The 18,965-nt window shown below is 41.5% G+C and overlaps 1 protein-coding gene across 2 annotated transcripts in view; it reads left to right on the forward strand.

Annotated features, from left to right (window-relative positions):
* The first annotated feature begins 646 nt into the window (after positions 1-646).
* Positions 647-18,965, forward strand: part of PGGT1B (protein geranylgeranyltransferase type I subunit beta) — a 32,478-nt gene continuing 14,159 nt past the window's right edge. For both annotated transcript variants that reach the window (XM_035100016.2, XM_035100017.2), the window contains exons 1-5: positions 647-811; positions 8,236-8,354; positions 13,765-13,832; positions 16,417-16,568; positions 17,760-17,892. In XM_035100016.2, the coding sequence (XP_034955907.1) occupies positions 678-811; positions 8,236-8,354; positions 13,765-13,832; positions 16,417-16,568; positions 17,760-17,892 (606 nt within the window). In that variant the 5' untranslated portion in view covers positions 647-677. The remainder of the gene's footprint in view (positions 812-8,235; positions 8,355-13,764; positions 13,833-16,416; positions 16,569-17,759; positions 17,893-18,965) is intronic.

Raw genomic sequence — 18,965 nt, forward strand, 5'->3', positions numbered from 1 at the left:
GTTAATTAAAAAATTAAATTAAAAAAATTGAATTAAAAAATAGATTGAGGGAATCCTTCAAAGAAGATCATTTCTGCTCAGAAAGCTAATCTGGATGTTGGGTTCGAGTCATATCTTTCACTGCAGCGATGGAATAAAATGATTAAAAAGCATGGCATTAAAGCGGTTGCCATTGTGTGGAGCAGCTCTGTATCATAGCTGCCAAGTTTTCCCTTTTCTCGCGAGGAAGCCTATTCAGCATAAGGGAAAATCCCTTAAAAAAAGGGATAACTTGGCAGCTATGCTATATGCAGGTAAGGGTTGTGGGGTTTTTTAACCACTCCAGCACGAACATTTTCTTCTTTTTAAAAGGCGTTTACTGCAATTATTTTGGGAGACTAGTAACTCTCAAGCGCCTACAAGAAAACGTAGAACGCTCACTTCAATGCTCCCAAACCCATCGACGCGCTTCCCATTTAAACGACGGCAAGTTTTCTGAAGTCGCCTCTGATTGGCGCCCATGCCGGCTGGCCCCGCCCCTTTAGCCGTACACGGGGCGCGCTCCCTCCTCCCTCCGGAGCTGCTTCCTCCACCCCCAATTAGCGCAGCTCCTCGGCCGCACCACGTGACCCGCGTGCCGCGGCTGCCGCCGGTGACGGACGCTGCGCGCGCGCGGTGTTAGGGAGCGGTTGGCCAACATGGCGGCGTCGGAGGAGGACGGGGGCTTCGGGGACGGGGAGCGGCTGGATTTCCTGAAGGAGCGGCACGTGCGGTTCTTCCAGCGCTGCCTGCAGATCCTGCCCGAGCGCTATTCGTCCCTGGAGACCAGCAGGTAGCCCTCCCGGGGTGGCGGCGGCGGCGGGGTGGGAGAAGGACAAGCGCCTGTCCACGGCGGCTGGGCATCCCGTTGCGGGTCTCTTCCTCACGTTCATTCTCGCTTAGTGGGGGGGGGGGTAGAATAACCCTAAGAGGTTTCCCCCACTGTGTCAGGGAGCACAACGGTGGCAGCAGCCCCCGGACCTCTGGACTTGCCCAAGGTTTAATTTCTAAATCGGATTCTCTGCTTTCCTACCCCCGTCCAACTCTCGGACCCCCCCCCCCCAGTCCATGTTGGTTGTGGTATAGCTCAGAACTGAGGGGAACTCTGTGTATGCGCTTTGGGTACCCTTTTACTCAAGTTAAGCTTCAACCCAATTGGTAAAAGGTAGTTTGTTATGTATGTATGTACGTACAGTATGTATGTATGTATGTATGTATGTATGTATGTATTCATTCATTCATTCATTCATTTGTATACTGCCCTTCATCCAAAGATCTCAGGGTGGTTCACAACATAAAAATATAAACTGACTCTACCCTATCTTTTTAGATAAGAGGTGAGGAACGCCATGTCCTTTCTCTTAAAAGTCCACTAAATTCATATGCTTAAACCTAGTGGCTGAAAACTATCTTTGGTGCTGTGGCTTAACATGCGTTAAGTCTTGGCTAAATATGAAATTGTGAGGTCTGTTTCTGTTCTGCTTTCTTGTAAGATGAACAAAAACAGGAAGGAGGTACAGAAAGAATATGAAAAGGAGAAACTTGTTCCCAGATGTGCCAGCTAAGATGATTATCGCAGCTCAACTTGTTTTGGAATACAAGTTGAGCTTGTTTTGGAATACATGTTGAGCGCTCCTTCATACAATACAACTTGTTTTGGAATACAAATTGAGCTCTCCTTCAGAGCCTTGGTCTCAGTTGGGAGCAATACCTCCTTTGTGCAAAGAGAAATAATTTTAGTTCAGCATGAATGCAAATATATTTTCAGTTTCTTCCTCTTCTATTTTCCTCTGTTACCGCTTCCTGACACAACTTTCAGTTTAGTTCAGTTGTTTCCAAACTTTTTTGGGCCACTGCCCTCTTGGTTCCATAAACTTGGTTCCCCAGTGCCCCCTACTCTATAAAAAGCATTATTCAGAATAGTGGTTTGCACAGCCTACTAAGGAAAGAAATAACACAGTAAAATTCAAAGCAGTAACAATTATTCAAAATCGAATTAAGCTAAATAGTTTTAACTGAACAAAACTGATGAACTTGATCCAGTTCATCAAAGCTTTTAAAAGTCTGGTAGTCTCCTGTTCCCCGCTCAGGGTGTAGTACCACCCACTTTGGGAACCAGTGGTCTAGTTGGTGTGGGAGGAGATACTGTACTGGCAGCTACAACTACTACTACTTCACCAATAGGCTAAGTAATAATTGTCCAGTAGCACCAAGTTAGTTTGTTCTGGGTATAAGCTTCCATATGCATGCACACTTCTTCAGATATCTGTTACCCTGGGACAGTTTTTTTGAAGTGTTAGAAACAAAACAAAAACCCCTCAAACACTCTGGATCCAGCCCTGTTGAAAGCAGTGGTATTTGCTTCCGAGTAAACATCCATAGGATAGGAAACAGCTTCAGAATTGCTCTTGGAACATGAAGGTCTGAAAATTTGGAAGGAGGGGAAACAATTTGCTAGAAAAATTTCTAGAAGGCGATTAGGCCACATCCGGCCCCCGGACCTTAGGTTGCCTACCCCTGTTGTAGAGAGCTGCTAAGAGTTTAGAACTTGAATGTTAAAGACATCTTTCAGATGTACCGTGTTTCTCATATTTTAAGGCATCCCTAAAAAATAAGGCATGGCAGGATTTTCATGACCTGGCGAAATATAAGGCATACCCCGAAAATAAGACGTAGCAGTACCGGGTTGTGGTGGGAGCAGGTCTGTGCAAAATACGGTACCATAAGAAGAAAAGGAAGATGCCTCCTCGGAACTGGATGCCGCTGCCACGTGGAGCTCCGTCCAAGTGGGAGCCAGCAAGAGCTGCAGCACGCACAGCAAGAGCTGCAGCAGGAGCCTCAGTGCGAAGCCCGGCTACGGTAGAGCCTCAGCGCGCGGCGCCGGGACCCTGCTAGACCCGCAGCTCAAGCCGCGCAAAGCCCGGCAGCCGGCAGGAGCCGCGGCGGGCAAAGAACAAAGGATCGGGACCCTGCTAAGCAAAGCCCCGGCAGCCGGCAGGAGCCTTAGCAGGCAGCGCGCGAAGCCCGGGAGCTGGCTGGAGCCGCAGCTCAAAGCGCGCTCCTGATAAGCCCCGGCAGCCGGCAGGAGCCTTAGCGCGCAGCGCGCGAAGCCCGGGAGCTGGCTGGAGCCGCAGCTCAAAGCGCGCTCCTGATAAGCCCCGGCAGCCGGCAGGAGCCTTAGCGCGCAGCGCGCGAAGCCCGGGAGCTGGCTGGAGCCGCAGCTCAAAGTGCACTATCGGTAAGCCCCAGCAGCCAGCAGGAGCCTTAGCGGGCAGCGCGCGAAGCCCGGGAGCTGGCTGGAGCCGCAGCTCAAAGTGCACTATCGGTAAGCCCCAGCAGCCAGCAGGAGCCTTAGCGGGCAGCGCGCGAAGCCCGGGAGCTGGCTGGAGCCGCAGCTCAAAGCGCGCTCCTGATAAGCCCCGGCAGCCGGCAGGAGCCTTAGCAGGCAGCGCGCGAAGCCCGGGAGCTGGCTGGAGCCGCAGCTCAATAAGACATCCCTTGAAAATAAGCCATGTTGTGTTTTTTGAGAAAAAAATAAATATAAGACATGACTTATAATATGAGAAACACGGTATGAAAAAGCTTGAAGAGTTGGAGGAGAGATAAAACCTCTGAGAAAAAAGAGGACAATGAATTTGGTCAGCAAGAAGCAAATTCAGTTTGAAACCTGATTTCTCTTTAAGAATAAAATCACCATTTTGGAAATAGTTCATTTCCCCCCTACTGGTCAGTTTGAAATAAATCAATTACTTAAGTAGAAATTATTTTCTAACAGGAGAAATTTGTTTAGTTAGCTCATGGGAATGAGACTCCCCAATTAATCTTTTTGTAAATGATACAGTCGTACCTCGGAAGTCTAATGCTTTGCGAGACTAATGTTTTGGCTCCCAAACGTAGCAAACCTGGAAGTGATTATTCTGGTTTGTGAACGTTCTTTGGAACCTGAATGTCCGTCAGGTTCCTGAACATTTTGAAGTTGAACGGACTTCTGGAACGGATTCTGTTCAACTTCCAAGGTACGACTGTACTATGAAAGAGAAAAAATGTTTACTTTCTATGTTGCAGCTTTTCTACCAATGATTGGGGAATGCTGACCCACTTAATATTAGATTTAGGAGAATCCTCAGGGCAGCATTATGTTTTCCTTGAATATGTTCTCCAGTATATGGAGCCACTTATTAAGGAACCTGTTCTAATAGCTATGCAGGTAATCTGTGCACTTAATTATACCATGGCTCTCAATAATTCCTCAAGCAGTGTGATTAGTTAGTAGTTTGTGATCTGTGATCTGTGAAAAGCAAAACAGGTTACAAGCAACAATGGGTGTAGCAGACCTGGAGGTTGTTCATTATATTGCAGAACCCAGATAGAGGTGAATAAAAGCATTGTAACTAAGACTGCAAAGCAAAGTGTACATTATGCTTAATTATGACGCTTGTCTGACCAAATCATTAATAACTTGAATTGCTACTGGTCTGTGTCTGTTAACTATTATGTGCCACCAAAATGTAATTAGATGACATCTCTTGTTTGTAGAGAAAACTGATGTCACGTGAATCCAAGAGTGTACCGTGTTTCTCATATTATAAGACATGTCTTATATTTATTTTTTCCTCAAAAAAACATACTATGGCTTATTTGCAAGGGATGTCTTATTTTTTTCCTCCTCCTCCTGCCGCGGCCGGCATTGCTGCTGTGCCTATCACTATGTCTTATTTTCGGGGTATGGCTTATATTCCTTGAATGCTTAAAAATCCTGCTATGGCTTATTTTATGGGTATGTCTTAAAATATGAGAAACAGGGTATTGCAGAGCTTTCCAAACTTTTCATGTTGATGACGCTTTTTAGACACACATCATTTCGTGACACAGTAATTCAGTTTTACTGATGTACTGCAACGCCTCTAGGGGTACAGTGGTACCTCAGGTTAAGTACTTACAGTATATTCCTGCGTATAAGACTACTTTTTAACCCAGGAAAATCTTCTCAAAAGTCAGGGGTTGTCTTATACGCCGGGTCGTATTTCTTATACAGTGAGTGTATCCCAAACTCTATATTTTAACTGGAAAAGTTGGGGGTCGTCTTATACGCCCAGTCGTCTTATACGCCGGAATATACGGCAATTGGTTTTAGAAGTCCGTACTTAACCTGAAGCGAACTTTCCCATTGAAAGTAATGGAAAGTGGATTAATCCATTCCAGACGGGTCCGTGGAGTACTTAAATTGAAAGTACTCAACCTGAAGTGTACTTAACCGAGGTATGACTGTATTGTCAAACTCAGTAGCAGGTGGTGCGGGTGAAGCTGCATTGCTTTTCCAACACCCTGGACACAGCATGGTGTGCAGTAGTGGGAGCATCACATTGGCTCAGCTGCTGCACATGTGCCAAGCTCCCACTGCCTCTCCCCTTCCCTTCTCTTCCCTACCTTCCCCTTCCTCTTCACTGCTATGCACGGTGTTGGATGTTGGGAAATTCCATTCCACCTTTAGTGCAGACATGGAACTGTTGCGTGTCACATGTCTGTTTACATACCAGCACAGATTGATGGGAACTTCTGTTTGTGTATAGCTTTTGCTTTCGTGACTCTCTCTGAGGAGACGAAGGAGAGACAACATGTTTTCTTTGTCCTGATTTATGCTTAATAAATCTGCTTGTTGTTGTGCTTTCACAAGCCTCCTCACGCTGCTTCTGTTCACGCAGCGCGCTCTGCTAATGTAGTGTACTCAGACTTTTGAAGTCTGGGTCGCTGGTTTTTGTCGGGGGATGGTCCAGCATGTCGGCTGGAAGGGCATGATCCAGCTGGGGGCTAGCCAGCTGGCCTCTCAACCCCCTCTGGATGCAGATTGGCAATGCAGCCCCATCCACACTGTCCACTACTGGTTGTACTAGGAAATTACTAGGTGCACATCCTGGGTGTTTTATTAGATTTAATTTTGGCCTACTTGGCAAAAATCTGACAGAATATGTTCTGGGCAGCAATTTTGAAAAATAAATATACAGTACCGTACTCTTCAAGTAGTTTGTGTGGAACTGTGTCTGACAGGTATACTAATAAAACAAAAGACATTTGAGAATTAAAGATAAAGTCAGTTATGGAATGTCCTCCTTTTGGAGGTGCACCAAGCACCAACTTTTCTCTTGTTCTATTGCAAGTTTGAAACCTAGTTGTTTTCTCGGTTATTTATGATTTTTTTTATTGTACCTGTAGTGAGCAGCTCTGTGTTTTAAGATTACTATTTATTGTTTTATCTCAGGGTGGATAAAAATCAATGCTTTCTTTAAAACAATAAAAAAAATTCTACGTCATGTCAAGAACCTGAGACCTAGATTCCAATGCAGCCATTCAGTCCTCTTCTGCTGGCTCTTGGCACACTCTGTGCCAGGCACAGGCAACCTTGGCTCTCCAGATGTTTTGGAACTACAACTCCCATGATCCCTGACCACTGGCCCTGTTAGCTAGGGATCATGGGAGTTGTAGTTCCAAAGCATCTGGAGAGCCAAGGTTGCCTGTGCCTACTCTTACCCATCAATGCTTCAGGAGTGTGTGCATAAATGCCTCTAACATTTGTGTTGCTGGAATGTAACCTACTACAGTCATACCTCGACAAGTTACTGAACGCTTCGACTTCCGAAGGTTTCGACTTCCGAAGTCGACAACCCCCGGAAGTCTTTTCTCCGTGTGTGCTGGGTGCGTGCGTTCTGCACATGCGCAGAAATGCGAAATCGTGCTTTGCACATGTGCCGAAGCAGCGCTTTGAGAACCGAAAACCTCGACTTACGAAGACGGCTGCGGAACGTATCGTCTTCGTAATTCGAGGTACCCCTGTATACAAACATAAGCTACATCCTTTCTTTGTCCACTTTTGCCTCTGGACCTGGATCTCTTTTATGCGTCCCCTGGATAGTGGCCCTTGGGTTCAAAAGGTTCCCACCCTTGTTTTAAGTGGTTTAAATGTTGAATTTACAATTCATTAGGAAATACAGTTGACTCGCAACTTGTGCTGTGGTTTTAGGGATTGTGTGTAAAGCCAAAATCACATATAGTAAGAACAACCCCAGAACTGCCCCTGTGTGTCCATCTCTACCTTTCCAAAGGCTCTGGAGGTGCTTTCAGCGAGCTTTAAAGCTCTTTCCGTGTCAAGTTTTCTTGCTGCGGAAATTGCTTTTAAGATCTCCTCCTTGCTTACCAGGTTGTCTTGCTGGAGCTCCCCAGAACCTGGTAACCAAGTCTGAGAGCTTAGAAGCTCTTTCTGCATCCAAGCTGTCCACCTTGTATGTGTTTAATTTGTGCAATTGCAGTTGCCCAGCCAAACATAAAGCTGTGATCATTCAAGTTGCAGGTTGATTGTATGCAACAAAATCAGTCTCCTTATGATTCAGAATAAGGTCTAACTATAAAATGCAAAAATATTATCCTAGTAACAACAGTAATAACAGGGCTCCAAAATTAAATCTTCATCCTAACCCAAGTCTTTAAAGAGCACTACATTCTGATAGTTTCTAGGCATCATGATCATCATGTTTTTCTGGACTCAAAACAAGATGGTCTGCATCGCTTTCAATAGTAACAGTTTTTGTAGCTGGAATCAGTCATTGCATTACCATCCCAGGCCAGGTGGGAACAGGCCAGCAATGCAGGTCTTGCAGGGCTCACAGTTAAGATGGTCTATTTGGTTTGCATTCTTCACACGCAACTGTGTGGAGCCACATTGTAGGGACACCTGCACCACCTTTTTATCTGCATAATTTCTAGCACCAAAATGTGTCTGATTTGTGTAAGACTTGTGTTTGTTACCTGTCAGATTGCATTTTTCTTCCATGGCTCTCGGTGCTGAAGACATTTCTCTTTCCTGATTTTGATGCTAATGAGCCAGTCATTTTACAGCTTCGTGAACATGTTGTTATTCTACATTTATGTGTGGTCTGCTTCATCAGTTGGAGAGGCTTGTTGGTATCGGTTTTTCACTCCTTCACTCCAGGTGGAGTTGGTTAGTGAAGCTTGACAGCAGCATGGCTTTCTGCCTGCAGAGTTACATGTAAGCCAGCTCCCTGCAGCATATTGTCGGGTTGCAGCACTCATGTCTGTTTTCAGTTCATGCTGGAGCTGACACATAACACAGGTACTTCTTTGTGGCTTAGAAGTACGACTTCTCATGCTTACAAACCATTTGATATCGATGGCGGGTAGTAATATCCTGCTTTTCTTCCCTTGCAGGTTGACGATTGCTTTTTTTGCACTCTCTGGTCTGGATATGTTGGATTCCTTAGATGTGGTGAACAAAGAGGATATAATAGAATGGATTTATTCCCTGCAGGTCCTTCCCACAGAAGACAGTGAGTGAGTTTTTAGCTTTTCTCTTACTGACATTTCATTACACTCATTTGTGCTGCTTTTAGCTTTTGATAATAGAGAGCAAACCCTTGTTCAGAGAGATGCTGAGCAGTGACCATCTTACTTGTAACAATTGAAAGTGCTTAGCAGTACTAAAATGTAGATGCTCTTAGCCAGGTCACAGAACTGTGCAGTGAAGCCTGTCAAAGAGCTATAGTGAGTTATAGATGCAGTTATATTAAGCAAAGTAGGTTAAGCTTTCAAGTAGGGGACACCCTGCTTTTTTTAAAAAAAAATGTTGCTTTGATGCGTTCTAGAAGGATATGTTGAAATTCTTAATATACTGTTAAATTAGAAACATTCAGAAGGTATTTGTCTAATCAAGACAAAACATGTTCATAATAGTTTTTTATAAAGCTGCTTAAATGTGCTTAGATGGGTCAATGGCTTTGTTCCTTCTTAATTGTACTGAATTTCCTTGTAAGACTTATTAGCTTAGCTGTACAAGAAATATGCAACTAATATAACTTGCTAGAACTATTATTACATTAATGAATGTTAAGCCAAACCCACCACTACTATAAGAGAACAATGGAAGAATACCAGGGAAACTCAAGCTAATTGATAGAACTGAGCCAGATGCCAATAATGCACTGTTGTCCTACTTGTTGGAAGTCAGTGGTCTTGTACTCTTGTGCTTTCTGCTCCATCTAGGAGGTAGGCTTTCTGAAAAAGAGAGCACTACTGGTAGTACTCCTTGGTTCTACATCTTGAAATCACTAAGGTTGCTGGTGAGTGGTAAGATATTAAAAACATTTTAAAAAGAAATATACATATAAAATCAGGATCCTCATGCCACTCTGATCACCAAAAGCCAACACATGCAAGATAAGGCTGTCTAGTTACTAATCATGATGACAGTTTACTATTTTCAGCATATCTCTGAATGCAAGTTTCTGGGGATCACGAGTTGGAGAAGGCTGTTGTGCTCTTGTTCTGCTTGCGGGTTTCCCATAGGCATCTGTTTGGCCACTGTGGGAACAGAATGTTGGAGTGAATGGGTCTTTGGTCTGATCCAGGAATGCTGCTCTTAAAGTTCTTAAGCCAAGTGAAATATTTAAAAGTCTTGTACTGCTTTCATTTGATGCTGTGGCTTGGGTTTTGGAGAGTATGGTGGGAGAAGACTGTTCCACAAGTGTTTCAAATTAGTTTTGATATTGTTCTGACTTCTTTCTAATTGTACTTTTTATGAGCCAATACTGAAAAAAGCAGAAGTCTAAAAATATGTTGTTGGTTTTTTTACAAAATCAGAAAATAACACTTCAGTGGAGCTAGAGTAGGGCTTTCATACAAGCTCTTTTCAGATTATTGGCAGTTTCACCATAGTGCTTTGTGAATTGTCATATACACTAAGTCAAATCAGATTTATGGCTAAAATGGGATAAATATTGACACGTGTTGCAAATGGAGCAGTATTGTACTACAAAAGCTTAGAGTTATGAGGTCCATGATAATCTTGTTTTGTTTTAGAACTTACTGCATACATGTTTGTGTGGTGGTGGTGGGGATATATTCTCTACAAAATAAGACTTCCTCCCATTACCCCTGATTTCAGCTGTCGTTAGAATAATTCCAGAGAGATTGTGCGTCTTTTAATAAGGTAAAGGTAAAGGGACCCCTGACCATTAGGTCCAGTCGTGACCGACTCTGGGGTTGCGCGCTCATCTCGCATTATTGGCCGAGGGAGCCGGCGTATAGCTTCCAGGTCCGCACAAAAATGAGGCTTGCAACAGCTTAACAAACATATTTTTTCTCTTTTAAGGTGCCGCAAGGCTCCAGTTTTGTTTCCTCAAACTCAATGGAGTGTGTTACATCTTTGTTGTTGTTGTTGTTGTTAAAGCTTCAATTGTTTTCAGTAGTAGTACCATTTATACGCAGCACAACCACTAGGTGGTGCCATTCCATAACTGAAGTACTAAATCCTTCCTGCGTTAACTTCCAGAGGGGTAGCTGTGCTAGTCTGCTGCAGTAAAAACAAGGGGCAAGCTACAGTTAAAGTTTTGTGACACCTTTAAGACTATCAAATTTATTACAGCATAAGTTTATACTTTAATAGATTTCCTAGACTTTAAGATGCTGCAAGAGACTCTTGCTGACAACAGCTTGTTGATTTTTTGCCATAGTAAGCAAAGGAGTACAGCCAGTTGTTTTTTTTTTTTTAAAAAAAAAGCTTTATTGATTATTACAAGTCGTTACACAAATACCTACAAAAGAAAAAATGAAGAAAAAATGAAGACAAGAAAACCATCAAAGAAAATCAGCAACAAATAAAGACATGAAAATTACGAGATGTATATGTGTGTCCCTTCAATTAATCAGCATCTAAAATACAACAGCTAATTACCCCCCTCCCCCCACCCCTTTCCCTTCTTCTCAACCTTCACTAAACTGTCTTATCAGTTCTCCTTCTTGTTTATATCTGCACCTTTTGGTTCCTATTCTTACAACACATTCTTTATTTCACTACTCCTCTACCATTTTTTACCTTCTTTCGACATTATTTCTTTGTTTCTACCTTTTATATCTTATTTCTTTCTCTATTCTTATTCTTCTCTCCCTGCCATAATTTCACTTGAGCGTTTAACAGTTCTGTACTAGGTTTGGTTTTTCCGCCTGGCACCCAATATAGTCTATAAATAATTTCCAATTTTTCGCACTATCTTCTTCCTTTATTCCCTTTACTTCCTCATATCTTTTGGCCAAATTACAATAGCTCATTACTTTGATTTGCCAATCTTCCTTAGTTGGAGCCTTTTGAGATTTCCATTCCTTTGCTATTAGTAATCTTGCTGCCGCTGTGGCGTAACTTATCAAACATCTATCCTGTGGTTTGATATCTTCCCCTAGCATGCCTAGTAGAAAAATTTCCGGTTTTTTCTTAAATGAATATTTCACTATTTTTTTTAATTCCCTATAAATTTCGTCCCAAAACACCCTGATGTGTTTGCATCCCCACCACATATGAATGTAGGAGCCTATCTCATTTAGGCATCTCCAGCATTGATTACTGGCACCCGGGTACATCTTTGCCAATTTCTCCGGTGTTAAATGCCACCTATTCTGCATTTTTAGCAAATTTTCTTTTATATCGTAATTGGGTGTAAATTTTGAATCCCTATCCCATAAGCTTTCCCATTTATCCATTGTAATTGTCTTTCCCAAATCTTGACCCTGTACTCCTTGACCTTGATTCAAGAGAAGGTCAAGGTCAAGGAGTACAGCCAGTTGTGATGCCTCTGACTTCTCTTAACATTTAATCTTTAACTGTAGCTGATTAAAAATATTAAATGATTAGGAAACTGTCCTCCCCCCATACTTAAAAATTCAGTGACATGATTTTCAAAGGTGTAGTTTTATGTGGCACCTATCAATAGTGTTGACATATTAATAGATATGCACTCACATGAAACATCCCTACTGAAGCTAAAATACTTCTTACTTTCTTAACATCTCCCAAAACCTGTTTTTAAATTTTGGAGCTTCAATATTAGCCTTAGACAGTCTTCCTGACTAATTACCATAAGACCTCATCTATAATAATTGATTCAGAACAGCTGCTCTTGTTGTTTTGAAACTGTTGGATTAACTCCTACTCAATGAATAGTGATCATGGTTTGTCTGTTAATCTCCAATTCTGTGTGGCGTTTCTCCATGGTTGTTAATTTCTGGAGTGCTTGACTTAAGAATTGAAGGCTTATGGGACCTTTAAGGTCATCTTGCAAAAGGAAACTTAAAAGTAACAAAGCTAATGAATGTATTTTAAAAAACCAAAACAAACTCTTGACTATCATCAGTATTCTCTTGGGATGTGTAATGAGGTGTTAGTGAAAGATTCCAGAAAAGCTCTTTGAGCTGAAAATAGATTTGGCTCTTCTTTCACAGCAGCTTTCTGCAAAACCAGGCACTGAAATGAAAACCTGCCAGTGAATAGCTAGAACCATGTTCTGAAGCTTCTTCTGTATACTAATTTAGTGTATTTTCTGAATTGAAATACTAGAGCAAAACCAAGGGTGGCAATCGACCAAGTTTTACTCAGAGGAGATCCACTGTAATGACTAAGTTGGGCCCATTAATTTCAGTAGGTGTACTCAAAATAAAATTGAGTCACTTACAGCCCTAATTCACAGCTGCATTCTTTTCATATACAGTAAGTATAGGTTTAGCTTTGCTGGGGAATGTCACAGCCCACTGTATTTCATGGCATTTTGGTATGTCAGGTTAAAAAGAAGTGAATTCTCTAAATATTTGCCCTTGTGGAGAACATTTAATGGGTTTAACTTACGCAATTATACATTATACATTTCCTGTGGCTTTGGGGCCAATATGGGAGAGAGATGTTTTGTTGCAGTTGGGGCAGATGAAGGCATCCAGTTGTGCTGCTGCAGATGCACCCTTGTGTTTTCTTCTCTCTGTGCTCCTCCCAGAGCGAATTCCTCCTCTGGTCACTTCTATGGATACACAACTTGACTGTCTACATTGATGCATTGGATATAACTCACCATAAATACTGGAGTGACATTAAAAATTAATAATATGTTGGAGGTTCATTATTTAGTATATCTCAGATGGAAAAAACTCTTTAAACAAGACTTCTTTGTGCAGGATGAATGCGTTGTATGCACGTGTTCCTTGGAGACCCCTCTTGTGAGGATCTGACTGGTACTGTTGCATGAATAATAGAGATTTTCTTTCAGTTTTTAGAGAATATATACAAAAGACAAACAATTGGTACATGAACTCTTTAATATAATTGCTGTAATAATTTTGTTTTTGTGTGGTTCTATATGCCTTACTTTGGCTCAACGTTTATATAGTTGTATGACATGTAAAACACAGCTTGTTTTTATTTAGCTGTTGCTTATTACAGCTCTTATCTCTGCAAGCCTGTTCTAGGCTAGATCCTAGAACAGCAGCTATATTTTCCTGGAAGGTCAGTCTGAGGAGGGGATAGACTGAAAATGGCTAGCTGACCATTTCTACATCAACTACATAGGATGAAGTGTTTGTAGAACTCAGAAAATGATCAGTATGTAGCAGGGTGGAAAAACTAACTAACCACTCCCATTGGCCTTCTATGGAAAATAGTTGTAAATGCTGAGCTGCATGTGGCCCTTGGGGACAGAACAGTTACCAGCCCCTTTACTCAAAAGTAAGTGGGTTCACAGAGTTCAATAGGAGTTACTCCAAGTTAAGTTTCTTAGGATAGCAGTCTGAGCTAGGGAATATGATTTGGCATTAATCATGAGCCAGAGAAAGACTTTAAATTTCAGTAGAATTGTTTAAAACAAATAGCTAGGAATTTGAAAAATGAATGCACAAAGTTAAACTAGGGTTGTTTTGTTTCCTACAAAGGATCAAACATGCATCGCTGTGGATTCCGTGGTTCTTCGTATCTGGGAATGCCATTCAATCCGTCCAAGGTTAGTGAATACTACATGAAGTTACAGTGCTTTCCTTTGCAGCCTTTTAACAAATATTTACATGATCATGAAATAAGGCTCTGAGGTGAGCATTTTTTAAAGTAAAAATAGCACTCTATTTTTGTAAATTCTACCCGTAAATTGAAAACATTTCTGTGAGGCAGAACAGTGCTCTTATTATTGAAGCCATATTTTAATGAGAGCTAGAAATGGGTGCACAGCTTTTTAATGTGCTTTATGCTTTTAAAACCAATAAGAATAGAAATTGGGAAGTTGTCTACTCAGAAGCAAGTCACATTGAATTGAATGAGGCTTGCTCCCAGATAAGTGAAGTTAGGATTGCACCGTAAGTTACCAGTACTTAAGTAACTACATTGAATGTATGCGGGCAGGTAGGATGTGTGGAAGCCTGCAACTTGATAATATAATGATTTTGTTGTTCTGTGAACCCTTGTGACTCAAGAATTGCAAGTTGATGTGAACATAGGGTACTCTGTTCACTTTTCATAGAATCGACTAAGCAGTGAAGCTGTGCAACCTCTGCTCATATCCTACTTGAGGTCTGTTAAAAAGAACGGCATCTGCTCAGCAGTAGTGCTTGCTGGAGTATGTGTTCGGTTCAGTTCTTTATTTTGGAACCACAGGTTTTTCAAGGTGTGCCCACAGAACATGTAAAAATCAGTGATTTTAAAAGTAGTCCTGATTTTTCCCAAGTTTATCTTGCTTTCAACTTTGCACAAATCATGGCCATTTGCACCTCCTTCGGGTCTTCATTAGATGCGAATCCTGCTCACTCTCTTTCCGTCATTCCATAGCCTGGACATGTACAGACAAAAGGTGTTAATGCATAATTTACTGTCATTTTCCATGTATAAGACGAGGTTATTTTATTAAAAAATTATGCTAAAAACGTCTTCTACACGGATATTGGAGAGGTGGGATGGGCGATTGGTGTCTTATACATGGGGGAGTGTTATATACAGGAAAATGCGGCAAATCCTCAGATTAATGCAGCATTGCCTGAACACACATTTGAATGTTTTATTCTAAATGAGGATATTCTTCATAGGAAACCGTCACCTTTATAACGTGGTTGTCTCATGTAGTTTGTGGCAGTGGGGTCCTTGAAGTATGAACAGCCTGTAGGATTGAAAGTGGGTTAGAAAGGGAGCACAAATCAAATACACGGAATGCAAGTTCAGAGGAGTCAAATAAGTCTGCAGTGTCAGTGTGCTAGCAGGCTGGCTGCATGGACAGAAATTCCATTCCTTACATATCTGTCTTGCTTTTATCAGGACAGCATCAGTGTGGTTCTTGTGAGGAAGGCACAAAAATAGATGCCCTTAAGATAGACTAGCATGATGGACAGGCAAACCAACACGTGTGGGCTTTTCTTTACAGTTGAGAGAGGTATGAAATCCTTCTTTAAAAAAAGACTAGACTTTCTAAATGATGCATAACACATCAAACCTACAGCACATCTTATCCATATTTCCATTAGTTTGTATCCAACCTAAAGATATTCCGTAGACTCACTGAAATAAATGGAAATCTACTCTTGGTATGGCTTAGTTGGATAGAACCCATTATCAACTCATGGAAGTGAGAGAGAATGCACATCCCTAGAATGTAAGCCACCTGGGCTTGAGTGGCCTCTTTTTAAAATAGGGTTGCCATATTTTGAAGAGCAAAAAAATAGGATACTATGATGGCCATTCAAAGCCAATAAATGCAATTTGTCTCAAAATTTAGCTCCTGAAAAAGAGGGCAAGTCCTGAAAAAAGGACACATACCAACCATGAAATTCTTATCAACAGAGTGTGATTATTTTTTAGGTTGTCACTATTTATATGGTGTGATCATATTTCCAGATTTATTGAAAGTGATATTAGATGTGTGGTGATAACTCATTGTATCCTTTTACATGGTGCCAGAATTTTGTAACCTGGGATCTCTAATGTAAATCCCAGAAAATACTAAAAAGGTATTGTGAAGTGCTGCCTTTCTGCAGGACCAGCTTATTAAAATGTTTTATTTATTTCTCAAGCTGTTTGTCTTTCTAGACTGAACGTTTCATGAATATTTGCAAAGGAAAGTCTAGTTTGGTCATCTATCCTAGTACAGTAGTTGAGATCTGCCATATAGGACTAAACTGGCGCACTGGAAGCAGCCATCAGTTCGTAGATATCTGTGCAAAATTCTTCTGGTGTTGGAAATGCACCCTGGTCTTAAAATAACTGTCACACTTCCTGCTATTTGCATAGCTGCTGCTATGTGTGGGTCATGCAGAGGTGGGCATTTATATATAGCCATTCAGGCAGTGCTCTTGCATATTTCTCCTGCCCAGTGTTAGAAATCTGAAATTTTAGGCTCAGTACTGCGCCCAGAGCTCAGAAACTGTTTGTGGTAATGAAATTCCGTCGCAAAATGCGCCTAGAGGACTGGGAGTTTTGAACACTGCTCCTGCCCAAAGACACTTCAGGAAAACGATCTTTGTTTTCTGCTAAAGCAAATGCTTGTTTTGTTATCCGTTGATAACTGTAAACTGTAATAATAATTATAGTTGCATTTTCTTGTGTTTCAGGGTCCCGGCATTGCTCATCCCTATGATAGCGGGCACATAGCAATGACTTACACTGGCCTTTCCTGCTTAGTTATTCTTGGCGATGACTTGAGCCGAGTAAATAAAGAAGCCTGCTTGGCAGGACTAAGAGCTCTCCAGCTGGACGATGGGAGGTACAGTGAATTCTGTGTTGCCAGGTGTTAAATATTTTTAGGAAGGAAAAACTGATCCAAATACATAACACACAGTAGTGTAAAGGAACTAGCGAGACTGAATCCAGCGTGGAGAAAGTGAGGCTTGAGCACAGTAAGCACAGTAAGCAAGAGGAAGCTTACATACTTTGAGGTCTCTTCTTTCCAAGGGAAGCAAACTGAGACTAGGATATTCTCAGTCAAGAGACTTTTGCAGATTTAGGTAGGGAAGAGTACTGTACTATATAGTTCGCTGAATGTCCTCAGTTCTCCTATCACAGCAACTTATTAAAGGCTTAATTCCTTTTGATCTCCAGAACCTCTTAATAGACCCTCATTGGCACTCAAATGCTTTTACCGCTGTTCCAGTCTGGTCTAGAGCCCTTTTCCTTGTTCCATGTTCTGTGCACCCACAGACATGACTTTGATCTCTTTGGCTTGCCTTTCAAACTGAGCATTCCTCCCTCCATTGCTGAGACTGGCTGCTTTCATAGACTGCAGACTTTCTATAGATGGAAAAAGTGACTCCCCTGAATCTCGGGTATGGCTGCAACCAGAACAACAACAACCATAATTTGATCTTGCTTGTTTTAATTCTTTTCCATTTAGTAGCTCAGCAATACGGTAGTTTCCATTATGTTCTAGAAAGTTGAAGCCCCCTGGTTGTCTAATATTTGTGGGATGGTGGTGTAGAAATCATAAGCTTTCATGAAAAGCTGGAATTAAAAATGCAGAATTCCTGCTGATTATGCCAAACCCTGCCTCCGTCTGCCACCCTTTTGTGACTGGTGGATCTCCATAATTTTCAACAACCTTGGGGGAAGAAAGGTTCATAACCCTTGCTCTAGGAAGCAGAGGGCCTTGCTAATGGCACATGGCACAGAATAATTCAGTTTAGTCCCTGCCACTCAGGTGAGTGGTGGATATTCTGGCTGGTCAAAATGGTACTTTCACTAGCTAGTGTGTGTATGCTGGCTTCGTAGTAAATGTCTGAAAGAGGTCTTGTAATCACCTGACAGGGTTCTGCCTTCGGCAAGTAATTAGATCGTTTCACCATAGAAACTGACAGTTTGAAGTAAATTATGCTTTGTCCAAAAAAAACCCCCAAACAAACCCAGATTGAGATTCACTTGAACAGAGCAGTAACTGTTGCATAACTTCTGTGTGTTTTAGTTTTTGTGCAGTCCTGGAAGGAAGTGAAAATGACATGAGATTTGTGTACTGTGCTGCTTGTATATGCTACATGCTTAACAACTGGTCAGGGATGGATACGAAGAAAGCCATTGACTATATCAGGAGGAGCATGGTGAGTTTTGCAAATCATTTTTTTTTCAACTTCCTCTATTCAGAGGGTCTTCAGAAATGAACATTTCATATGCATACATTTAGTATTCCTGTGTTGATTGAGGAACTAAAGCAATAAAGCAGTTTCTTTGCCAGTTTTCCTGCGTCCAAACATATTTAATGCAGAATATAATAGCATTAATGCATAGATTTGCCTTGTAATGAGCAGTGTGAGAGACCCACAAGTTAGGATATGCTAAATGATTTAGGACACAAAGGACTTCTAAAACATGAATTTTTATGGTGCTACAGTGGTATATGCTACTTAGTTTTTCTTCTTACCAGAAATAATGGTGGATTTCATGACTTCTATTGGGCAAAATAGCCTCCACTTCGATAAAAATTGTTGCCTATTCTGATTGTGTACAAGAAATATTAAGTATTCTGTGCATTCATTCATTCATGGATAGTATTAGCCCTTCTTGGCAATTCAGACTCCAATCCTTTGTGAACTTAGCTGTGAGTAAGTATGAACTTAGTGGGACTTATTCCTAAATATGGTTACATACGGTTGCACTGTAAGGCTCCAACATTACAATCTTACGTATGTTTACTCAGAAATATGGTACATAGCCATAGGATTTCAACATTCAAAATTCTTTTATTGCTGCTTTTTATGACGTTATTGGCATATAGACCTTTCAAAAACTGAAAAGCTACCAGTTCATATTTTACGCTAGCGTTTTCCATACTAGTGTGATTGCAACACTGGAATCCTGCCCCAATAGCATAGTGAAAATATAATCGTCTAGTTGGGCACAGCTTTACTTAAGGTATAAATCTAGTTTAAGTTCAAACAATTTAAATGTTGCCTTTTGTAAGCATAGAAATACAGGATTGTGTTGTGAACAGCATTGGCTATTGCCTATTATCTGTCAGAGTACATGGGTCACAGATTAACAACCCAGGCCCTGAGTTTCCTGTTCTCTTTTAGCTGATACTATAAATGAGTTAAACTTCCCCTACAAGTTTGGAATCTACACCAGCAGACAGCAGACCATCATTAGCATGCCAGACTGCAACTTTCTAGGCACT

The sequence above is a fragment of the Zootoca vivipara genome, chromosome 11 (genome assembly GCF_963506605.1).
Source record: "Zootoca vivipara chromosome 11, rZooViv1.1, whole genome shotgun sequence".
NCBI classification, from domain to species: Eukaryota; Metazoa; Chordata; class Lepidosauria; order Squamata; family Lacertidae; genus Zootoca; species Zootoca vivipara.